Here is a 24,683-nt window from a genome sequence, read left to right on the forward strand (position 1 = left end):
GAGTTAGATTAGATATTAGGGAAAAAAAAATCTTCCCTGTGAGGGCAGTGAGGCCCTGGCACAGGCTGCCCAGAGAAGTTGTGGATGCCCCATCCCTGGAAATGTTCAGGGCAAGGCTGGATGGAACTTGGAGCAACCTGGTCTAGTGGAAGGGCCGGCAGGATGATGGAACTACATGTTCTTTAGGGTCCTTTCCAACCCAGACCATTCCAGGATTCTGTGATTCCATCCTCCCGGCCAGGCCAGGCCAGGCCAAGCCGTGCCTTTGCTCACGCACACACACGCGTCACCAGCTCCCAGACGGAAGGTGCCCGTTGCTCAGTGCCCCGGGGCAGAGCCAGGCGCTGTCAGGGAGGACACAGCCCCAAAATCCAGCCCTCTGCTCCATCCCCAGCCCCTGAGGCCAGGGAACCTCCGGCACTGGGGGTGCCCGTGGCTGCTGAGGGCCTGCTGCTGGCTCTGTCACCAGGAAGGCCATTATCCATGCTGGGCCCCACCTAGGCATTTTAGGCGGACTTGCCATGCTAGAAAAACAAGCCTGCCAGAGGCCAGGCTCGCCGGGAGAGCGGAGGGCAGGGGCTCCACACGGGGCACGGCTCCGGGAAGCGACGGGGCTCCCTGACACCGCCTGGCCTGGGGGGCCGGGGCACGGTGGACACAACCCGCGGGATTGCTCCCACCCCTCTCCTGTGGGTCCAGGCTGATGGGAATGGGGCCGAAGATGGTCTGCTCCAGCGCTGTCAGCTGTAATTAAGTCCTTAAGGGATTATCACGCCTCGTTGTCTAACCGGGAGGGAGAGAGACACAGCCTAGCCTGTGCAGAGCTGCTCTGAAAGGTGGTCCCTCACTACTGACAGAGACTTTGCCAGGACTTGTCCTCATCCAGCTGGTGACTGAAACACAAAAATCCCCACCTTCAGGGAGATCACCACCGTTATCTCGCCCTAGGCTAAAGCCTTATTTTAAGGGCTCATCAGCTTGATTAGGTTATCAAGGCAAAGGAGAGGTGCTCAGCGCCAGCCTAACTGCCAGCATCCTCCCCATCCAGCTCACCCCTTCCTCCCAGGCAGCCCAAATTCCTTGAATCCTTTTTCAGATGCAAAAGCAGCATCCAACAGCAAGGCGGAGGGGCAAGAGCCCACAGCCCGGGGCTGCAGCTCCTTTGGAGGTGAGCCATGCCATTGCTCATCCCCGGAGCCCTGGGGTGGGGATGCTTCTGCTTCCTGCTGCCCCGGGAACAGCCGGGGTGCTACCCACGACCCCACTGCCCAGCTGGCACGTCCCATCCCCAAGGCTCCCCAGGTAACAGCCTCCTTCAGCAGCAGGGTGTGGAGTTTTCCAGGCACAGACTTGCCCAAAAAATCCTTCTTTTCCTTTGAGTGCTGCTGCAAAGCCAGAGATGAGGCTTTTCTTCCACCTCAGACTGGGAAGAGACGTGTTTTCATTGCAGAACACCCTGAGACAGGGCATGGGAAGCCAAAGATGAAGCAGAGGCTTTGAAACAACCCTTTTCAAGTTGGATTTGAAAGCAACTAAGATGAAATAATAGCAATCAAGAAGAAGTAGAAGTCTGGAGAGGTTTTATAAATGCCCTCCCAGTCCTCTCTGGCTGCCAGTGGAACCTGCAGGTAGCAAAACGATGACACAGGTGCTGGGTGCCAGGCTGCTGTGCCCCAGCCAGCCCTAAAGCTCAACTCCAGGCTCCTATGGCACATGTAGGAACCTGCTTGGTTTTCACAGCAAAGCCTTCAGCGCCTACCTTGGCATCCTTAACTTTGGGGAGAGTTGTGCTTCACTCCGTAGCAAGGCCATGGGCCAAGGATGACCACAGATATCCCTGTGCTGCACAGTCTCTGTGCAGCAGCTGAGCAGTGGCTTTGGCTCATTAAGCTCATCAGCTCTGAAATCTCCTTTCCCAGACTAACACCCAGCAGGAACCTCCTTGAAGTCGGTGAGGCGTGGGCAACATCAACAGGCTGAGAACCTCAAAGGAGGCCATAATCTCACCAAAATCATTTAAGCCCTGCAGAACTTGTTTCGTGCACCCAAAATGGATCGTTTTCAGACACAAAGCTACTCCGATCACCTTTGTGCTGGGTTAGAGAGGAGACATGGAAAGAGTGGTTGGATTTTATGAGTTCAGCCCTTGAAGTGATGGAAAAGACTACATTTCAGAAAACAGAGAAAGGCTTTTATTGGCCATTTTTAAAAGCATGAATCCGTCTATAAAATGTTCAGAATGGCCCGGCGAGCAGAGCCAGAATCTCCTCACTTCCCTTTAGTTGTGAAGGTTCAGGGCCACAGGGAGATCCTGAAATGGACTTTCTTCCTTGAAAATTAAAGAACACGTTACTACCTAATTGTGTGATTCCAGGAACTGACTCCAAAGAAAACACGCAACCAATGCAAGACTCATGATACAATCACGGCAACCCCGTCACAGGCATTTCGGAGGCTGCTCAGAGAGGTTTGCATCCAATGCCCCTGCAAGTGCCTTGGAAATACCAGCTGCAGAGGAGGTTCAACAGTTTTCCTCTCTCCAGACTTCACAAGATGATGAACTCAAGGAAGCTCTCCTTGATCTGCAGCACAGCACCGCTTAAAGCGTGGTCCTTCTGCAAACAAAAGAAAAACCTCAATTCCCTCAGAGAGCAAGGGAAAATTGTGCCACCTGCCAACTCCCTGACATTCCAATCAAGCTCGTACTTTTTCCTTGATGGCACAAGTCACACCTCAGCTGAGACATGGCTTCAGACAAGACCTTTGGCAGCATCTGTGCCACAAACCTGCCAGCTTTGCTGAGACAGGGAGCAACACCTGGAGTGCATGTGAATCCCGACTGCTTCCCATGCTCTGCATTGGCTCTGCCAGGCTGACACCTCTGGAGAAATGGACAGCCCCTGAAGCCCCCACTGGCAGCTGGGAATTGCTGACTCCACGAGACAGGCTTGGCTGGAAATCGTTGATTTCTACCTTTCAAGCCCAACTAGCCTGTAATAACAAGAGGCACAAAGGCAAATCTGGGGTGCATTCTCAGGATGTGATGAATGTGTTCACATAGTTTGTGTCTGCAGAGAGAAAACAGCAGTACCAACCTCCTGCTATTCACCCTCTGCTGATTCATCCCTGCTCCTAAGGACAGCAGCCACGCTGCCCTTACTCTTTTCAGAAGAACCCAGGAGGTTCCAGGAGGAACGGGCACTGTCATTGGTATGTCTGGGTAGGAAACGTTTTACCTGCAAATTTCAGATCTACTAACAGTCATAAATGATTACCATGACCCAGGCTGCACAGAGCAGATGCTTTCCAGTCCAGCTCATGTTCCCAGCTTTAAGGAGCAGATTGGAGGAGGCCACACCGCCCAGATTTGCCACATCATTATTTGGCAGGTGGTTTAATTGCAGTGCATGAAACTGAGAATACCACAGAGATGACAACGGAGCACTCCTCTCTTGCTCTGACAGTAGTCCTGCAACGTAAGCAAGGTCTCACCTGCCAAGGACTGCTGTGCCCAATCACAGGTTCACTGAGCAGCGCTGGCCCCATCAGTCCACAGAGCAACGTGGTCAGACACACACACTGGACCAGGCTCCTTGCTGAGCTCCTCAAGCCAAGACACGTGAACAGCGGGATCCCCTGCAGTCTCCTTTGTTTGGCTGGAACAAAATCAAATCAAATCAAATCTGCGATGCCCCCCAGAAGTGGTGTTACTTCCACCTCCAGCAAATCCTCAGACAAAATCTGAGTTTGAATCAGTCTAGACTTCATGCAAGAGGAAGCCACTGGAAACCCACAGCAGGGAGGTAACACAGCCCAAGGGACACAGCAGGTCTTGTACAGGTGGAGCAAAGGGCTGGAAGACCGGGGCCAAGAGAAACATTCAGAGCAGGAACAAACCACCTGCTCCAGGCCATCAGCACACTTGGCAGGCAAAAGAAGGAATCTGTACTCCAGGATCCTCCTCTATACCCCTGAACCTGCCCAACCATCACTCTACTGAACAGAGCTACTCTATTCTCCTCCTTTTCCCCAAATTTCTGCAGGACCTTATTCAGGAGGAGGCAGGACGGTGCAGGGCTAGGGCTACAGGTTTTGTTTGCTCCAGTTTCCAGGTCTCACAGGGTGCCTTTCCCTCCCCCACAGGACCGGCATCCCAGAGGGTGCCCTATGCTTTCAAACTCCATTACATCTCATCTGCATTCCTGCCAGGCAATGGCCCATGCTCTGGGCTGGGTGCCAGTGGCTGGGCAGCCCCCCTCCTCTCCTTCCTGCACTCTGAAGAGCTGCTGGTGTGCAGCAGCTCCCCACCAGCTCCTTTTCTTCCCAGGGCTGTGTTAATGAGAGCCTGGACACTGCAGAAGCCCTTGTGCTTGGCAGGGCACAGGATATCTCGAGCAGAGGCAATATTTCAGGCGCTCCAGTGCTCTGCCAGGCATTTTAGCACGTGGGATGGCTGCAGCTGGCACCACACCCCCAGGGAGGCACCTGGGAGTGGGCTGTACCTGGGAAGGGAGGCACCAAACTGTCCCACTCCATCCAGAGTGCCATCGGGAAGGCGGCTGCCGGCCACTGCCCAACCCAGGAGTTTCACCAGGTCCACAGGTGAAATGGCTGTCAGAGCTAACCGTGCTCCGAGGGTTCTGGGAAGAGTTGCACCAACACCACGGGAAGAAAGTCAGTGACAAAGTGAAGCAACGTAGACTTGCAAATGAGGAAATGAGAGCCTTCATCACACTGACTGCTGGGCATCCTGGGCAAGGACAGCAGGAGCAATGCAGCAGTTTGCTGCGTCACCCGCCGGAGCGCCTTGGCAGCATTCCCACCGCTTGAGCCGTTTGTAAAGGAAGCCTCTTCTTCAGCCAGCGAAGCACAGATCAGTTTGGTTTTTTCCCAACGTGAAATGCACTGCGAGCCCCTTTCAGGGATGGATGCAAGTAGACAATTGTCCAAAAATATAGGACTTGTGGAGTAAAATTGCTGCGGGGTGAGGAAAGGCACGACACGGATGCTCTCCTGCTGCTCACTAATGAGGACACAGAGGCTGCAGCACCACTTTGCCTCAGCCCTTTGGACAGCCAAGGACCCACCACCGTGCTTGGCCCTTTCAACCGCTGAGCTCAGAGGGCTGTGACGTCCTCCTGTCTGTCTGAGGGCTGGGATGGTGTTCCCAGCACGCTCCAATGAGGACCAGTCCTACGGCACACCCGGCACTGCGGCAGAGCCGCTTCCATAATGGGAGCTGAAGGCAACAAGTACTCCTCCAGGATGAAGTACCTCTGCTAAGGAAAAGCAAAGAACAAATAACTGCAATGGTTTAGTTCACAAAGGTCCCCCCCATTTAATGCAAACAGCCCTCCCAGGCAGGTGAGGAGCTGACAGTGGCACAGTGTCCTCCAAGATGGAAAGACCAATGCTGGGTTTTATACAGAGTCTGCAGTAAATGGAAAGCAAAGCCTTTTCTGCTGGGCTGTACATTAATAAAAGGCACCAAAACACAGCAGAGGTACCGGGGCAGGAGTGGCCACAGGCACTGAGGAGGCTCAATAAACACCTGGCTTACACCTTCACGCTGCCACTCCATCACCACGTGCCCACGCCTGTGGTTTGGCACTGCAAGTGCTCCACTGTCCTCTTAGAGGGCTCATGTGTTAAAGTGAGTTGGTTTTGTTTTTTTTTTTTTTGTCCTGGAAAGAAAACAGCAAAGATTTAGAAAAATTCCACCAACACAAAAAATTTCCAGGGTGCAGTGTTTGCCTCTTAGTGAGGAAGGGATGGGTACTGTTAACAGCAGCTCTACAGAGCTGCACAAATTTAGGAGCCTAATTGAGGGATACAAAACAAGACTGAGGTTCTGAAGAATTTAATTCCAAAACTGTTGTTTAACATAAAAATGCTTTAAACCATCAGTTTTTAAAGCGTATTTTAAATATATATGTACAAGGAGTAAGTTTTCTCCCACAGTGAACTCCTGCAATGATTGCTCAATGCTATTTTCTGGTGTTCAACAGAAATCTGATCAACAGTCAGCTTTAACAATAAGAAAATTCTAATAAAGTTATGATTATAATTAAGGCACTCTAATGGGATTTTGTAGACTGTGATTGGCATCCCAAGTTCAGCATCAGACAGAAACAGGAACGTACAAGGGATAAATCTTCAGGACACCATCAGAATTAGCAACTGCTTGGGTAATCAGAAAGTTCCATTTTACAAAAAGCAGGAAACAAGATTAATTTATAAATCAGTTTATTTACAGATTTTGTTCTTTTAAAGTACATTTCAGTTACCAAAGATATTTACACTGGTGTACACAGGGACCACCCTGGTTATTTTACAGTTCTTAATTACAAAAAAAACCCACTCCCCAACCCCTCCACATCCTTGGGTCTGTCTGCTGTGCAAAGCTGCTGTGGATGTGAACATGAGCTGAAACTGGCCCAAACCCCAAGTTACCAGGTTATTTACACATACACAGTAAAGGGGTTTCTTTTCAGCATCTCCACAACACAGTACACAGGGAGACCGAGCCTCCCAAAAGGCGGCTTTGCAAACGTGTATCAAAAGGCTCTGCAAAATCAAGGAAAAGAAAAACCCCTAGTAAATGCAGGTTAATTACAGTATTCCGTTTTCATCTGTATATAATTTTGCATTTAACACTTAAATTACAAATAAGTTCAATAGTTTGATTTTCTCCATTTTAGTTGGTTTGTAAACACTTCAGATGCACTAAATACCTTGTAAGATTCAACTGTTTGTCTGCTGAAAAGTACTTTGTTTCCCTAATATTTTTAAGGTAGCAAAGAGATATGAAAGTCGGAACTGCACACAGTTTCTCACAGAATAGTCACTTAAAAGGTCTCTGTCACTGTGCTACTGAAGGTCTTCTGCAGGTACACCCTTATTCAAGTATTGCAAAAAGCTAAGGCCACTTTTTCAAGAAAGGAAAAGGAACAAGATAGGATTTTTCAATCCCTCATTCCACCTTGTGAGCAACAAGCCTTCTCTGAAAGGCAGAAGCATTGATATTCCAGGGCTCGGCTCACAGAGCATCCTGCTGTTAGAGAGGTACTTACACTCCGTGCTCCCACAAGCCTGGGCTTTCCCACCTGGCTCTGAGATCCTTCCAAAGAGGGAACAGCATGTCCCCGGTGACAACAGCTGCTGCCCCAAACAGCTCACAGGTCTCAGCAAAACGCCCCAGCTTTGAATCTTCTTATGTGGTTGCACTGAGATAAGCAGGACGCAGAAATATCATGTTGTTCTTACGAAGGGAAGGTTGGGGAGAGAAGCAGAGAATTCAGCCTGTTTGTGGGTCCTCAGGCTTCCCCACATCTCCTCACTACCAGCCCGACCCAGCCTGACCCTTGCTTCACCGCAGTAATCATCAGTCCACAAGTACTCAACCCACTTGAGGTTTGGAACATACACTCAACTCAAAGGAACTCAACACACATGAGGTATTGAGAAGGTAATTCACGTACGCTCAAGTCATTTTAGGGTTGCTCCTAGCAAGGATTGCTACCAAAAAAAATCTTTGACGTCTGCAAAGGAACAAAGCCATTACTTAGACACAGCTTCCTTCTGTCCAACACCTGTTAAAAATAGTGCTTCTGTGGAGGGTGCTACAGCCAAAAGACGACAGGCACATGATCTCCACAGGACCCCCATACCCTGTCAGGCCTGACTGCACAACCTCCTCCCTCCTGCTGGACAGACCAGAAACAGCCCATGAGCCTCTCAGAACAGCAAGAAGCCCTGGGGATGAAGGACAACCTTCTCAACACTGGCCTCTGTATCTACACAACAGAACCTAACCCGATGCTCCAAACCGACTCTGCAGGTTTCTGTCCTCTTTCCATAATTGCTACCTATAAAAATAGCAATCCTTGCTATTGAAAGAGATACACCCAGGAAAGGGAATCTGAGGTGGTGACCCAAGCAGTGACACCATGCTGGTTAAAGCTAGCAGCTTTAGTTTGCTTCTGTCTTAAGCATCCAAGGCTTTCCTGGTTTAGCATCATGACATTTTACAGGAACAAATGAATTGCTTGACAAAAAGAAGCTGAGCAATGCTCCATCAAGACCATTTGACTTCCAGCCAGCCAGAAGGACCACTACTGCGGGACAGACATGCATATGCCCACTGGAGGTGTCCCTATCCACCATTACCTGCTCCTTGCTCTTTCACTCACAGAGCTCCCATGGATATGGCTCCCCACTAACTCACAAGAGAGGTGCTGGCAAGACTACATCTGAGAATCTGCATGGACCTCTGGCAAATCCAACATTTCCCAGTGCTGTCCCTGAAGAACTACCAGCCGTGTGTCATTGTGCAAAATGCAAATATTCCAATGATAGCTTTCAAAAAATCCCAAACAATAAACAACCCAAAAAAAAAAAAAAAAAAAAGTGGAAAAGAGAAACCAAACTGGAGCAGTAGCAGAGGTATGCACCAGCAGGAAGCCCAAGCAGATGAATGAAACAGTTGAGATCTCCCTGTCATGCCTGTTGTGGGCTGCAGCATCTTTGGGGCACCTCTGAGGGCTTCAAAGTGTCGGTCTACACTCCAGTGCCTGGAGAATCTGACTTTTCTCTGGGTCTTGTCCCAGGTTAGCAAACAGGGACATCTACTATTAAGGCATCAGTGTTCAACCCTAGACTGTCCATGTTCCTCCAAGAAAAACACAAGTACAGGAAGAACCAGCACTTAGCAGAACAACTGTAGATGAATCCAGCACCAAATCAACCACGTAACATGGTGCAGAAGTTCTGGGAAAGGAAGGGAATAAAAGAGCTGGGAATTTTCATGCAATTTTTCAGCTCAGCCCCCTCAACTCTCCATTGTCTCCAAACCAGCTGTTTTGGTTTTTAAGCTCCACTCCTAGACCTGTCTTTGCATCCCACCCTTGGTCATTGAGGTTTGGTTCTTCCTACCTTCACTCCCCTCGTATCTGCCTCATGAAGCTGGAGGTTTTGTGAGAAGAATATGGGGCTCTGGAAGTTTCCAAACCAGATGCTTCCTCAAGTTTGTCTGTCTCAAAACACAAGACAGTGCAACCAACTGCACAGGACACTCTCCTGTAATCCACTTAATAAATTATCTGAAAATAAATAAAAAACCCACAAGCACAAAACATGCAGACAGTCAAGCACCAGACACCGCTTTCTTTGGTGAATACACTCTGTTCTCTAAATTGTTCAAGTAACAGCTTCTCCAAATTCATTAGGTGACAGTAAGGGAGAAAGCTGAGGGATTGAAGGCCAAATTTTTATGAGGAAATATTTTTCACTCCTGCATGTCTCGTGCCTGAGAAAATCCTGAGTATCCATTATCTGGGAGCAGCTGGTGCTCCAGGAAGAGAAGTGCTACACGGTAGGAGGAAAGTTGTCCACGGGCTCATCTTTCACACTTGATATTAGGCAGGCTTTATCTTGCTCTGCCTTGGAGCAAAGCAGCAAGAATTCTTTACCTGTAAGCAAGAAGCAACATCATCTAATTTCCCTGGACTGGACTGGCACCATGCTCAGTACCACATCACAGAAGAAAGACGAAAACCAGCTTCACAGAGAAGTGAATTAAATAGGCTCTGAAGCAGAAGAACTGATGCACATTGTTAGGGCTGCAGGAGAAGACGTGTTAAGATTGTAACACTGTTCAGTATGGTAAGTCTCTGTTTATGACCAAAACCTGACCAAACTGCTGCTTCTCCAAATTACTCACATTTCTAAAGACAAGTTGAGTACTGATGGCTGACCACCATTCCAGCAAAACAGCCAATATCCCAACTTAACCCAACCCTTTCAGGGAACAAGCCAAACATGTCACAGCCCCAGGCCAGGGCCCCGGGCAGCTGCTGACAGTTATGTGACATAACTGCATTGGCACATGAACAGTCTTGAGCACTCCTCAAAGCAGCCTCAAGTGATGGATCAGCTTGTTCCAAACAAGAAATCTGGTGCGAGGTCTTGGCAGCCAGTTGAGGTTCTTTTCATCCCATCTGAACTGCCTGTGAACCCCACGCGTGGAAGTCCGGCCGCAGCACGTGCAGGGAGGAGAGCAAGTCAGGAGTCAGAGAGGCCTGTGACTCCGTGGTTGGCAGCTCTGAACTCGCTTCAGCACTGTCAGACAAGCAGCAGCCTCCGCTGTTTCTCGTTTATCTGGTTCAGTACATCAACAGTGTCTCTGATTAAGGCCTCGAAGATCCCATCTGCCAATTGCATCTTTACGCACAGCTCATCCTCGTCGTAGTTCACCCACTGCGCTTCTTCCTCGTGGAGTTCCTGCACCTTGGAGGGTAGAGAGGCAATACAAACATTACAAGTGTGCTGCTTTAAAATAATATTGCCTGCAAAGTTCCAGAAAGAGTCCAAAGCAGAGTGTATCTGCCAACAACATATCTGTCTTTGCAAGAGATTACAGGAAATGCTTGGAATAGCAAATGAACACGGATCTGTTTGAACCCGGCTATTTCACCGTATGAATGTTTTCTACTTTTCACTGTAGCATCCATTTTAAAGGCTTTCATATTCCTGTACAAGTTTTTCACTTGAAAGGGCTCAGCTAATGGGATATTCTTGGCCAACAGCAGAAGCTCTATTAATTAATTAGTCCCTAATTATGTTTTTGCAAGAAGCTGATTCCATGAGGCTTAAATTGGTAAGAGATAATGGAAAGGCCTTGAACAGGAAAAGGGGAAAAAGAAAAGATTTCACTGCAGTTCAGCTTATAATATAAGAAAACTTTAGGGAAACAGCTAACTTCCAGTTCTTCTGCACAGGAAGGCAAAATGCTTGCATGTGTTGTAAGACAACTCATTTGCACAGAATACTCCACGCTTCACTGGATTTGACAGCATTACTACAAATTGAATTGTGTACCAGTACGTTCAAAGAGTACTTATTTCCTTCTATTATTAAATTGTTGATGAAGCAAATCCCCTTTTACTGCTCACTGACAAATACGAGGTTTAGTACCAGACTGAATATATAATTTCATTCAGCAAATCAAGTCTTACTGAGAGTTTCTCCAAACTGGATGTCTTCAATTAAAGTTATTAAAAATTTATCTTACTGACCATTTCAGTATTACAGACAAACCTTAATACAGCCCAAACTTTTTAGAAAAGAAGGAATGAGTGCAAACATCACTCATATTTAAAATGACTAAGAAAACCTGTTGAAACTCTGCCTCTGCTCAGCTTCAGAGGAAACTTCCTCTGCCCATAAATATTGCACGCTGAACCCAAAATACATTTACAGTGTACCAGTGGGGCAGACACCTACACACTGCCAAACTAAGGTTAAACATACTGACAAGTCCACTAACCCAGGATGAGTATGTAATAAAGCTAAACCTCCCAGAAACTGGTCTGTTTTGAAGCTGACAGCTGCTGTGGCACAATGATGATTCAATAACCCCAGCAGAGTGTGAAGCCCAAGAAAAGGCTGCTGTGGGAACCCCAGGGAACTGGCACTGCTGCAGGGGTTGCAGCCATTCATAAGGCCCCGGTTAGACACGGGGCTTCGGGCTGACAGCTCCTTTCTCCCTCCCTTGAGACAGCTTGGGGAGACGGGCAGGGATCTCATCCTGCAAAGAGCTTTGGAAGAGTCACACTGCCTGCTTACAAATCTGCTACCACAGCAAGTGCCTCTTTCCCACACAGCTGTCAAGGACCAGGCACTAATGGCTTCATTAGGCTTATTACTAATAAGGAAGAAGCAACATTATTTGCACTCAAACTCTGAAGGAGCGCTGTAGGTGAAAAGTAATTTAAATGGAAAGCTAACAAATGGTAGATAATTGGGTGTGGGTTTGTGTGGGGGTGAATGTCTGAAAAAGACTCCTGAACTCTCACACAGAAATGTGCTGCCTGCAACCTGTATGTGCTGGTTGTAAATTCTGACAAAGTAAACAGCAGCATGTCCCGAGTCCTCCCATCAATAGAGAGGCATAAGAGAGAAGTAGCAATTTGCAGACTGATCATGTGTTGTGTGTCTGCTTCATAAACTATTTAGATAAGGAAAAGAGACAGGGGTCATGAAAAGAAGAGGTGACGCTGAAAAAGGATTCCCTAAAAGCAGAAGTGGTTTGGAAAAAAACACGAGGGGGCTCAAAGGGAGGAGGTGAAGATGGCTGCTGCAGGAAAGATCCTGAAGATGAAGAAAGTGGGCAGAGACAAATGCCAGGGGATGCCCAGAGACCAGGAGTGATGACATCCAAGGCTGGTAACCTGGAGCAGCTGCACCAGTGACTGACGGGATTTTCTGCTCGACCCTCCCAGGTGAAGCCAAGACTTAGTGAAGGTAACACTGGGGGTGGGGGAAGCGAGTGAGTAAAATAATCAGGCAGGTTAAAAGCTCTGATCTCACTGGCCTTGAACAAACCCCAATGTCCAGATCCACACTAAGGTGCTAATGTTTATTCTGTCTCCCTGACAAGTGTATGATGAGACAATTTCTTTACTGTGCTCTAGCAGCGGAAAGTGATACTGTGATCTAGGCAGAGAAAAGGCTGGGTGTTTAATAGCACCAACCAGAAAGAAAAACAGTATCAGTGATTAATTTTCTCTTGCCTGTATCATTCCCCCGGCTCTCAGAGGCAGAGTGCACAATTTCCTTTGGTATTAGGAGGACTTCCTCGAGCATACTTTTGGGAAACTGCTAGAATGTGCAATTTGCAGCTGCAGGCAAGTCTTGTTTATAGCGTATTCAGAACACATGTGGACACTGCTGTGCTGCTCTGCAGCCCTGGCTGCACCATCTGAGCCAAGGCAGTTGCAACTCCTTTGTCTGGGAAAGGTTTGATCCATTTGTTGTGTTACCACAAACTGCTCCTAAGTAATTGAAACCATTTCTTTAATATTTGACAACTATCATGCCTGGAAATGGGTTTTGCCTTGTCTTCAGTACATTTCCTCATGACAAAAGTAAAAATTCACGTATTTGATACCAGGAAGCAAGATTTCTATACCAGGAAGAAATTGCATTTGGGTAAAGTTGGGAAAACTACAGTTTTAATGAAACTGAACTCTGTCCTACACGGAAAGATAAATAGTGATGAAATGCAGAAGGCTGTATGGTATTTTTTTCTCTGTGCCTTTTTTTTTTTTGTATGCACACTTCTTATTAAAAAAAACAAATGAACGGGGCCACGCACACCAAAGAAAAACCAGGAGATAACATGTCACAGCGTCTAAAAAAACCCACATAAAGTAATATAATCAGAAGGAACTTTAGAGAGTGACTTAGCATGTTTTGATTTCTTGAGATTCCTGTTCAAATCCATGAGTATCTCTAAAATAAACTACATTTAAGGAGACAGCAGACTATTTGGGAGACTGAAAAGAATAAGCATCCAGATATCAAGTAGTTTCTTGGAAGAAGGCCAGCAGGAGGAAGGCAGGCAGGTGCATTCTCACAGCCCTTTGCTCTCAGAGTGCCTGGAAACCTCAAGACATAGCATACAAGCAGCCTTTCAGTCTTTTCTTACTGTGCACTCCCTTGGGTTTAGATCTGGGGTGCTGCAGCAGTGGCACCTCGAGCTTTCCAGTTAAGCCAGCTTGGTAGAACAGCCCTGCTTTGTTGCAGAGTTTCTGCACTGAGAGAAACATTCTGGCTGTTAAATCAACAGGTCAGAAGGTCAAGCACTTTTCAGCATTCTGCTGGCAGGCTCCTCAGGTGTGAAAAGCAAACACATAGGTTTGGCAGTATCGAGTGAGCTCTGCTTTCTCAAGCTCCAGATAAAAGAGAAGGGGGGCTGGCAGGAAAAGCAATGGCAGAGTTTCTTCTGGCCCCATGCAAACAGATCAGCACAGGGAGTTTTGGCTGAAGACTCAAGTGGGAAAAAAAAAAAAAAAAAAGGAGTGGAAACAACCTATTGTCAGTACCTGAAGTTAAATAAGGAGATACGAGGGTTCTTGGTGTAGTTTAAAAACAGGTTTTGAAAGATGCTGGCAGCCTCTGATGAACCAAAATGTAGAGCTGACATTCTCCACAAAGCACAGATGGCCCATGTGTGATAAAGGAACAACACCAAGGGACAAGAAGGGAAGAAAGCAAACCTTAGACATTCCTTTAATTTGATTTTAAAAAAGTAGCTTTTCATAAATGTGAATCTCCTGTACTTGTTTATTGAAAGCCAAGATTTGCTGTAAATGTTAGTAAGTGGAGCAAAGATGCAGCAGATCAGAGGGATCCCTAAAGACTTCCAATACAAATCCTTTCTGAGGACAGAGATGCATGATTGAAGACAAAAAGAATGCTGCAAAAAGGAGAAGAGGAAGATGTTGTTCTGTCACTGGCACTAAAACATGACTCACCACATTGGTATCAATGCTGCTTTCACAGACCAAAGTGAAAATGCAACTAAAAGTGCAGTGATTGGAGGAAGCAGAAAAGCTGAAGGCAGAGCAAGAAGGCAAAGGATTAATCCATCCTGCTCTCCCCTTAGTTCCCAGCAGGTGTGACAGCCAACCCACAGGTCCCAGTGTCACTGAGATCACCAGTGCTGCTTCTCCTGCTGTGCCCCTTCCCCATAGGGATGAACCTTCCACTAGGAATAGGTTTTGATGTGATAAACCCCGAAGGGTGCATCCAGGCATAATCAGGGAGAGAATAAGTTCAGTAAAAGCAGCCTGGCACTTGTTTCTGTGCCTACAGAAGAAATAAAAATCATGCCCAGCTCCTGGGTCAGCCACTACTGGGCAGTCAGGTGTGTTCAGTCTTCTCAGTATCACTAAAATACATTACATAGCTATCTCCACAGAAAACTGTGAAGGAATGTTTTCATTTTAAAGTTCATTTCTCTTAAAATGGAAATGAAGAAACTGGGAAGAAACTGTGCTTTAAGTTTAAATGCAAGTAACAGAAGCCCAAGAATGTTCATCTCTGCTTTAAAAAGATCATGTTTTGTTTTAACAGTCATTGTATTTACAAGCATCAAAAGAATGTGGAGAATCAACCAGCTCATGTATGTATTCACATGACATCCCCTGCACACTGCAGTGGTGTATACTGGCTACCTCTTCACAAAAACTGGAACTAAGTATTTTGAATTGTAATTTTCAAAGATCATTACACAGCACCTAAACCTACAAAAACCATCTCATTTTCTCTTTCAGGAAATTGCTCTCTTGTACTACTTGAAGACACTTTCAACACAAAGTGGAGACTCCTAAAACTGACCTCTCAGTTCAGGGCTGCCCCGTGAGCTACTGGAGATAGGCAGCAGGTCTTGCACCTGTATATCCTCTTCTGGCCTTGGATCTGTGTTACCACAGAACTCATGACCTTAAGCTGGAGTTGACTAGGAGACAGAAAAAGCTGTCCAGATGCTTCACAGAAATCTTAATAAAATAAGGCAAGAGAAACTGAACACTATCTCTCTTTAGGTTTTCAGTTGAAAGTTCCTCTGACATGCCTCACATCACAGTATAAATTTGTAAGAAATGCCCGAGACTGCCTTATTCCTAAAGCATGGCATGCTGCAACCTTCACAGAGTTATTCCCAGTCTTCAGCTGAAGTTTTATCACCATATTCTTGTAGAACAAAATAAAATTAAACACATTATTTATTAGGCCAAAGTTGTCCAAGATCCATTAATCTTTGATGTCGGGGTCTGCATGTAAATCACAGACTGGATTGTCTGAACTTCAAACTTCACCTGAAGCACTATGAATGTCTTCAACTGGAACAAATTTTTCCAGTCAGGAATCTTTCTTTCTAGCTATGTTGCAAAAAAAAAAAATTAGGAAGTTGGTACACATGCATAATAGCTGTAATATTAGTTCCCTTGGGGATCTAAACATAGAACTTTTTTGTGCACGTTTTAACAACCTCTGCATCCCAGAATCAAGTGTATCAGGATGTACTGGGATCTATAAATAAATATTCTATTTACATATAGTTAAATCCCTCTGTTGGAAGCTCTCCAGTGATGGGCCATTAAAAGACCATAGGACCCACAACTCCAAATTACTTGTATATGCTCGTTGTGTGGAATCAATTCCAGGTGTAATTAAGTGAAGCACATGTTAATGACGACTCATATTCCCAAGAAGAACCTTCACTATCATTATAGCCAGTAAAGATGTTAATCATTCTGGCAATACAAGCCAGCAAAATAACTTTCAGAAACTATACACAGCCAAACATGCTCCAGCTCAGACAGTTTTAACCCTGCCCCGGTGGCAGCTGCAGTCACTAGTTTAATTACATTCTCTGTATCACTGTCTCAAATTAAATAATATTACTTCAAAATAAAAACATTTTAAAATAAGTAAGAGGAAAAACATTATTCCCTTCTCAAAGGAAAAGTTTACTCTCAGTCAAATATTTCAGTGTTTCCTTCTGGAAATTCATGCTTTAAACTTTTTGGGAGCGAGCAAATTTATACTGCAGTCAAATGAGTAGGCAGAATTAACTCAAGCCAGCTTCCCTCACTGGCACTGGACTTCTGACACCTCATGTACACTTTGTATTTTTTAAACAGCATGTCTGAATACTGAAAATGCACTCATATGCCACACTTCAGTCTGGTGGACAGTATCTGACAGGATTGCTTGTCTTCATCCACTTACCAGTATGTGATCCACCCGGTCTCGTTTCTTCCGCCCAAATTTCATCATCTTCTGCCAGTCTGTTTTGTGATTAGGCTCTTTCCTCAGGCTGAACAACTTCAGTACTTCAGCTGCAATGAAGTTCTACAGAACAGCAGAGGTGAGATTTATCACATTTGAGCTAAGAAATTAAAGGTGTGCACAAAACAGCTCCCCTAACAAGTCACACTTTAGAATTCACATCAGCTGGCAGGACAATTATTAAATCCAGAAATGGGAGGGGGAAGAACGAGACACCCGCTGCTGAAGCAACCTTGAGAATAGACACTTTAAACACTACATCAACAGAAGATTCTGACAATTTATCTTACAGGAAATTATTAAAGAAGAGCAGGGTGGGTATTTAGTGTCCTTGTCCTGTGCTCCTGCTGTCCCCAGCCACATGCTTTTGAAAGTCTTCTCAATGAACAGAGTGATTTAGGTACTACTTCTTTTTTAATTTGCTTTTCTGGACAGTTAACATGCCATATCTTCAGCAGGTTAATCAAAATTTAGTCAACCCCCCTCAATTTCAGAAGAAACAGTGCAGGTGGAAGTTTTCATGTTTTCATTGGCTGATGAGCCATATGGAAGGTCCTTTGTGGAGGGCTTTAAGGGAGACAGGTTTTTTTCCAATGTGCAGCCCAGCAAGTCTAACCCAGGTCCAGCCAGGCTCTTGTTTGTCCCCCAGGCTCTGCGATTTTCGTCCCTCCTTGAGCGCTACCACCAATAACATGGAGGCTTCCTCTGGCTTGTCAAATACAACAATGCCCTCACTAGTCAAATTTTGGGTTCCTCTGGGCAACTCCTGCAGTCCTCAGAGAGGCTGGCAGAGGCGTGTGTGTCTGAGTGAAAAATCTAGCTCATCCCATTTGGCCCAACCGTACCGTTGGATCCATTCCAATTTAGCCATACATAGCTCCACAGAAATCTGCTACAGCAGCAGGCTGTCAGCATATCAATTTTATAAGATCAAGGTCATCCTAGCAGTTCTGCACAGAGGATTGAGGTTTAAAAACAACCAGTAGCAGTCATAAGGACAGGGAGGCCAATCTGTTGAGTAAAAACCATTCTGACGTGTTTTCTTTCAGACTGGTAATCTCCTTTCTTCTCTCAACTCATCTCTTGCTGAATACAAGCAAGATCCTCTAACACTCAGCTACACACCAGTTCAGTGTTTTTCATCTTACTTTCCCTGCTCAACCAAGATTTCTTCCTACCTTGATTTCATCCAGATCATTTGGATCTTTGACTCGGCGAAAATAAGCAGACGCGATCCTACACGGTTTCATCCAAATGGGCTGATTCAGATTAGGATCCTCAGCAAAGATTTCCCCAAAGATCTCTCTTGTTAAATCAAATACCACCTGAAAAAGGAAGAAGTAAAAGTTACGGCTTCTTTTGTTCATGATAAGCTTTCAAAGGGCAAGACCAAAACGTCTGAAGACCGTACCTTTCTATAAACTTGCTTGTTTATGGTGTCTGTGTCCTGCTCTTGGAGGGTACCACTAAGATCTGTTTTAAGGTTGCAGTTTTGAAGATCGTGACCCAGCTCTTTCAGTTTCCAGAGTTCCTCAGCTGCTGCATGCACCATCCCTTCCACCTCCACCGCAGTGTGAGGGACCGCCAGAGCCTCCTCGCTCGGCTTTGTTGGCAGCTTCTGCGGCTCTGCCTGGGGCAGCACTGCTGGTTCCTCAGCTTGCTTCTGCTGCAGCTTATGGGAACTCAGGCCATAGTCCTCATCAAACCAGTCTTGATCATCTCCCAGCACACTCAGGAACTCCCGGTTGAGCTCCAGCTCTGCCAGCCTCTTGGCAAGCTCCTCCTGGCCGCTGGCACCAAACACGGGGCTCTCCTGCGGAATCAAGAGCCACAGAGTAAATGTGAAAGCGGTGTCACACTGTTGTCTCACTCGTCTTACATTTTTAAATGCTTTACTGATGTAGCAGGCAATAAATGACTACCAAAACAAGCCATGCACTGGGATACACAGTATCCCAATGTATGAGACACATACAGAACATACATCTCCACATCATCCAACAGAACCTGGAAGAAAAACTGGTGCCACAACACATTCCTGATACAGTCATCCCCAGTCAAAGGCACAATCAGCTCTTTAAAATTAGTGCAAGATGTCTGCTACTCACTGGTCTGGGACACATGTCTGGAGAGGAAAGCTCTTCTCTGTCATCTTCCAAATCAGAACTTAGGAAGAAGTTATTAAGTCCGTCTGGGATCTGCTTTTCAACCTGCTGGGGTGGGGTAGCGGCTTCCTCCTTCACATCACAGAGCTCCTGGTTGCTGAGCTGGATTTTCTCATTCTTGATCTTCTTTATTTGCTGTAACTGATTGACTGTGTCTTTCACAAAATCTCTTAGTAGACTGTCTGTCAGCAAACTGAGCTTTTCCAGCTGGTCTTTTGACTTTTCTTCCTCTCTAAGAGGCAGGCTGAGCTGTGCTTCTAACTGGTTCTTTTCTTTTGTCAGCAAATCCAGCAGTGGAGTTGCAGGCTTCTCCACGATGCCAGGAGAGAGATCATCTAACCTTTCAGCACATTCCTCTCCCAGTGTCTTCTGCCTCTCCAGTTTTTCAGAAAGGAAATCTGACATGTCATCCGACTGAACAGCGGAAATCTCATCCACAGCACTAGAAGTGAGAGGAGTGTGGCTGGCCTCCTCTTTCACAGCATCCTTCAGGTAATCCACCACTGACTGCTCTTGGGCAAATGAACCAGTAGCTACAGAAATCTCTTTTAAGCTGTTTGCTTTGGATGACAACTCCTCATCAACCTTTTCCTCAGCTGAGGCTTCTGAAACAGCTGTGTCCACAGGAGCTTTATCCTGGGAATAGTTCTCTGTTGCATTTCTGCTCTGGCTTTCAGCTTCTTTGCCAGGTTCGAAACTTCCTCTATCTTTCTGCTCAGCTTTGTGTTGTTCCTCCAGTCTGTCATCAAAGAACAAGTCTTCATCATCCTTATTTGAGTCTAAATGGCTATCGATACTTTCTGTAATGTGAGAGATTTTCTGAGGAGGAGCAAAAATACCATGCTTTTCTCTGCAATCAAAATATTTAATACCATCATAAGTTCCATTATTGTTCCCTTCAGGTTTATCCAACTCCACGCCAGCCCAAAACCCTTTGGCAAATTTCGTCAGCCCTTTGAACCGCAATGTTCCAGGCTGGACTTTGCTCACAAGCACTCTATCTCCAATGTTGAAATTGGACAAGCTATCTGCTTCTTCTGCGACTGAAGCCGAGGCCCACAGTGGTGAACAAGCAGGAGCCTCTTCTTGCTCCACATCTCTGCGCTCAGTGTTTTTCATAAGTTCTGTTGGGGACTTAAGCTCCAGCAGCCTCTCTGAGTGCATGCTGCCAGAGAGAGACCTGTCACTGAGGCACTCGCTGATTTCGCCATCGCTGCCCAGGCTGGTGGACCTGCTTCTGCTGGCCTGGGTGTGCTGGGACTGCTCCCTCAGGGACTCATTAGCAGAGAGCAGGGATCCCTCAAAGTCATCTTTGTACCTTTCCCCAGGCGGCGTTTCTTCGGCTGAAGTTTGTTTTCTGGAAGAAGATCCTTCAAAGTCTTCAAGGTACAACGGCTCTTTTTGACTCAAGAGCTGTTCTGAGGGCAGATCACCTTTTTCCTCTGCAGATTTGCTGAGTTCGTGAGAAGTCTCCTCTATGCTTGGGCCACTTACAGCATCTTTATTTGACTGTTTCTGTTCTAAGATTTCTTCTGTGTCATGAAGACTTTCCAGAGCTACATCGAACAGTTCCTTCAGAGATTGTTTGTTTTCAGAGCAGTGATCCAGTGAACTCTCCCGCCCTTCATCTAACGTCAGCAAGACATCAGAACTCTCCACAGGCTTAACATGAGAACCTCTGCTCTCATATTCCTCAGACTTTATGTATTCCAGGTCTTCTGTAATCTCAGATTTAGGACTAACACTGGATGCATTTACCACTTTGTTCACCGACTCAAGGGATATCTTGCTAATGTCCTTCATATCTTTGAGAGGAGCTGAAGAGGGGACATTATCTGAGGAATCACCAGATCCTGCTCTGGAACTCCTTGTTAACACTAAAGCCAGGGAAGCTGTTCCAGAAGGTTCTCCTGCAGGGACACCTGTCACAGCCACCTTCTTGGTGTGCACAGACACAGATCTCTCCGTTCTTGATGACACGGAATCTTAAAGGACAATAAAAAGTGAATTTCAGCAGATTGTATAACCCACATTGTTCTACTGCAAACTGTAATCACAGACAATTAAGTTAATATCAAGGTTTCTGTGTTAGAAGAAGATACAAACTACTGCCTTGGAAACATATACTTCTGTCTGTCCTACGAACATGAGCCGCTTCCATTCAGTTCTTGGGTTATAAAGCTTTCTTTCTAGTTCAGTTTCTTTAACCAGTATCCCAAGGTAAGGACTCAGCTATTTGTTTGCAAGCCACAAATGCAATGAAGATCAGAACGGGAGATAATGAGATAATAATCAACAACAAAACAGTGAAAAGGATCTGAACTCAAGAGGTAAAGGAACAAGTAACAAAAGAAAGTAAAAAGGTTGTCACTAAATTATGGTTTCATATAAACAGCAGAAAGAGTAAACGAAATACTGAATACACAGGGTATTTTGCAAAAGCAGAATCCTGCTAAATAAAACTACAAAAAAATACAGCTGCGGCACTATCATTTTATGAAGTCTCCATCCTCTCTTAAAATCTCTTCATGAATCAAGAAGGAGAAGACTCAAGAATTTTAAAATAGTCATTCTTCAAGATCTTAATTTGTAGTATGGATTCTTCCAGTTACATACCTGCATGTTCTGAAATGGATTCCAAAGATGCTTTGGATCTCTCTGACTCAGTCAGTGATTTCCAGTTTTTAGCTGTCTCAGGCCTAAATTGGAAAAATCAGATTGCATGAGTTACAGTTATACCAGAGGGTGATGTTTCGTTGGTTTTTTTTAATAGATAAAAATGGAAATACAAGTATGTATAATTGTAACACAACACCAACGTGGCATTATAACATAAATACTTCGCTTTGTCAACATACTGTGACCTTAGAAAATAGGAATGGGGACAGAGGAGAGCCTGGAAAGTCCTGGAGAGTAATTTTTTTTAAAGACTAATCAAATTTTATCTCTTTCCAGGAAAAAAAAAAAAAAAAAAATAAAAAGTTGGGTTGCTTCTGTTGGGGTGTTTTTTTTTTTTTTTTTTTTTTTTTGAATTCACTAAAATTGCACCATCTGCTGGAGAAAATGAAATGCTTAAAAATGCAGTAGGAAGTGCAGAAGATCAGCTGAATTCTCTACCCTTTAAAACCTAAGATCTAAACCAGATTTAAGTTGCAAAGATGAATGGTTTGCCTCACACAGTGTGGTGGACACAATGAGTGACCAAAATGGGGAAAAAAAAAGCCTTCAGGCTGATAATCCATGTAAAGTATCTGGCAGAATTATTGCACAACAGAAAATTATGATTTAAATAAATATTTAAAAAAAAAATGAAAATAGAGCCTGAAAGGCTGAGCAGGAGAAAAGTGAGGTGCATAAGATGACAGTCACGATAAATCTTATCTGTTTTAGGTCTGGTGACAGCAGCAAATAGGTCAATTGGATATTGGCAATGTCCAGTGCTTTAAAGCAGAGCAGTTAGCAGCTTTCCTTGCATCCATGGTTTTGGCTGAAACAGCAATCAGTTCCAGAACAATCTCAAAAAGAAGAAGGAGAAATCCCATCTACCTATGGAGTGGTGGTGCCTTGATCTTAGGTTTTTCAGCAGCAGCTGAGGATGGAGTTTTAATCTGAGGTTTGGCTGTTGGTGATGCCTCCAGATCTTGGCTCAGCTCTGCTTCAGTCTTCTTGATAAACTCATCATATGACTGCACAAGGAAAACAATTCCAGCTGTTAATACACTAAACCATGACTACAATTCAATCAAAACCTATTAAGAGAATAAAGAATACACTTGGTTTCTCTATAAACCGATCTAGCTAACCTTCCCAAGATCTACAGCTGCAAATCCTAGAAATTTCAAAACTTTACTTCCAAAACCAAATTACATGAGCACTAATCTTTAATCCCAGCTAGGATAGTAATGTGTATAAATGTACATAACCCCCAGAATGCTGCTAGTAATCCATTACAGAGAGACATTTTAAAAAGGAATGACATTTTTGCTTCAAGGCTTTGGCACATGATGGGAAATGTTTAAATAGCCAGGTTGGATGGGGCTTTGAGCAACCTGGTCTAGTGGAGGGTGTCCCAGCTCATGGCAGGAGGGTTGGAATGAAAGGATTTTCAAGGTCCTTTCCAACCCCAACTGTTCTGTGATTCTGTGTAATGGTCACACTTCTATCAAAACCGTGTGTCTTTCACAGCTGTTGATACAATATTCTGCCAACAACATCCATACTATAAGGATTTCTCCAAGGCTAACAATCAGTTACTTTGCCCTTCTTTCTTCTGTTCCTAACCTCCAGCTGTTTGATCAAACTGGCTTCCTGGGCCTTCAGTCTCTCCTTTTGTCTCTTTTTCTGCTCCTTTTTCAGCTGGTAAACCACAGATTTCCTTTTCCGCAGTTCATCCTTCAGGGCCCTGATGCGTCCTTCGATGTCACTTTGATCAGAGGTGGTTTCTGGAAAAGTTTAGTTTTAGTCTTTACAAACTGGCACTTCACAAAACAATTCTAAGCAAAGCAATAAAGAGTCATTCAGTAATTACAAAATATAGTCTAAGAAAAATGTCAAAGAATTTAATGTCAGCATATTATTTAACACAGTAAGACTCTTAAGGTGGTATTTCAGATTCTAAACACTACTACGTGTGTAAGATATAAAAAGGTGTTGCATCTTGCTTAATTTAAAAGAGAGAGGCACTGATACAATAACTTGTTACCAAGCTTATTCACACCAACCACACATTTATGCTCTTTAACATTAGCTGCTTGTCATGTTGGGTATTGCAGAAGTTCATTTTCTGATGTATTTAAAAATACAGCTCAAAGCTCCACACCAAAAATATATTTGAAACACAGGCTCACAATTATAATACTGTTTCAAGTGGCAGAATACACTTCGTTGATGAGAATGTCTCTTGGGACAGTGGACTTCAAACCAAGTATAAGTTTCTGGCCCATGCAGATTTTCCCTCACCTAGACTAAAGACATCTATGAAATGCAGAGCTGACTGGCCAACAGCTGGAAGGGAAGTCAATCTGAACAATGCAGAGATTGTCACTGTCCCCAGCTACTCAGATCAAGTCTCTGCAAGCTAACCCAGTTCTACCAATAACTCTGCTGACTTTCTTGTTTCTGCTGTAACAGCTTTCCTTATTTCCTCTTAGTCTCTCAGAGTCTACAGAGTGACTGCCTCAGTCTCTCATTAGTTGTTCTCTACCCACCTGACCATGTCCACTTGCTTCTTGTTTTAAATGTATACTAACATAGTGCAAAACAAGATCCTTGTCCCAGATTGGTGCTAGCAAAATTAACTATTAAAAACTCTTCGAAGTATTTACCTGACATAGACTTACTGGAGCTCCTCCCTGAGCTGATGTGCCCTTTCCTCTTCTATAGCTGCAGCTCCCAAGAGGAAGGGTTTGGCGGATTTATTTTTCTAATGCTCAGTATCACCGGTAATATTTTCTGGATGCCCATAAATGCCAATTACTTTACACAGTAGTTTAGAAAGTCAGTTACCAATATGCTTTGGTCAGCCAGCAGGAACAGCTGACACTTCCCTAATCTATCTCATTCCTGAACGTAACAAACCACTATAATGAAGGATTCTATTCTTGAAAACAGCCAGTAAATGCAATCAAACTACTGTATTCTTTTTGCATTAACAACTGCTGTTAACCATTCAAAGAATTAAAAAAAAAACAACACCCAAACAAAACGAATGGAATCTCACTTGCTAATCAGGAGCACTTTGTGATGCTACTGTAATTAACAGCTCCTCCCTAGCAGTAAGTGACCAGTATGTAATTAGAGTATTTCTTGATCAACTCATAAGAGAAAGATCTGAACATGCTTTCATCTTGGATGATCTTGTCTACGCATGCATCAGACTGA

At 44.9% G+C, this 24,683-nt stretch overlaps 1 protein-coding gene across 6 annotated transcripts in view; it reads right to left on the reverse strand.

Annotated features, from left to right (window-relative positions):
- Positions 1–6,229: 6,229 nt before the first annotated feature.
- Positions 6,230–24,683, reverse strand: part of CEP350 (centrosomal protein 350) — a 69,667-nt gene continuing 51,213 nt past the window's right edge. For all 6 annotated transcript variants that reach the window (XM_040072558.1, XM_040072559.1, XM_040072556.1 and 3 more), the window contains 8 exons: positions 23,085–23,245; positions 22,350–22,489; positions 21,420–21,502; positions 18,747–20,788; positions 18,050–18,451; positions 17,817–17,963; positions 16,579–16,701; positions 6,230–10,287 (listed from right to left, as the gene is read on the reverse strand). In XM_040072558.1, coding sequence (XP_039928492.1) covers positions 10,123–10,287; positions 16,579–16,701; positions 17,817–17,963; positions 18,050–18,451; positions 18,747–20,788; positions 21,420–21,502; positions 22,350–22,489; positions 23,085–23,245 — 3,263 coding nt within the window. In that variant the 3' untranslated portion in view covers positions 6,230–10,122. The remainder of the gene's footprint in view (positions 10,288–16,578; positions 16,702–17,816; positions 17,964–18,049; positions 18,452–18,746; positions 20,789–21,419; positions 21,503–22,349; positions 22,490–23,084; positions 23,246–24,683) is intronic.

This window comes from Hirundo rustica, chromosome 9 (genome assembly GCF_015227805.2).
Source record: "Hirundo rustica isolate bHirRus1 chromosome 9, bHirRus1.pri.v3, whole genome shotgun sequence".
In the NCBI taxonomy this organism is placed as follows: domain Eukaryota; kingdom Metazoa; phylum Chordata; class Aves; order Passeriformes; family Hirundinidae; genus Hirundo; species Hirundo rustica.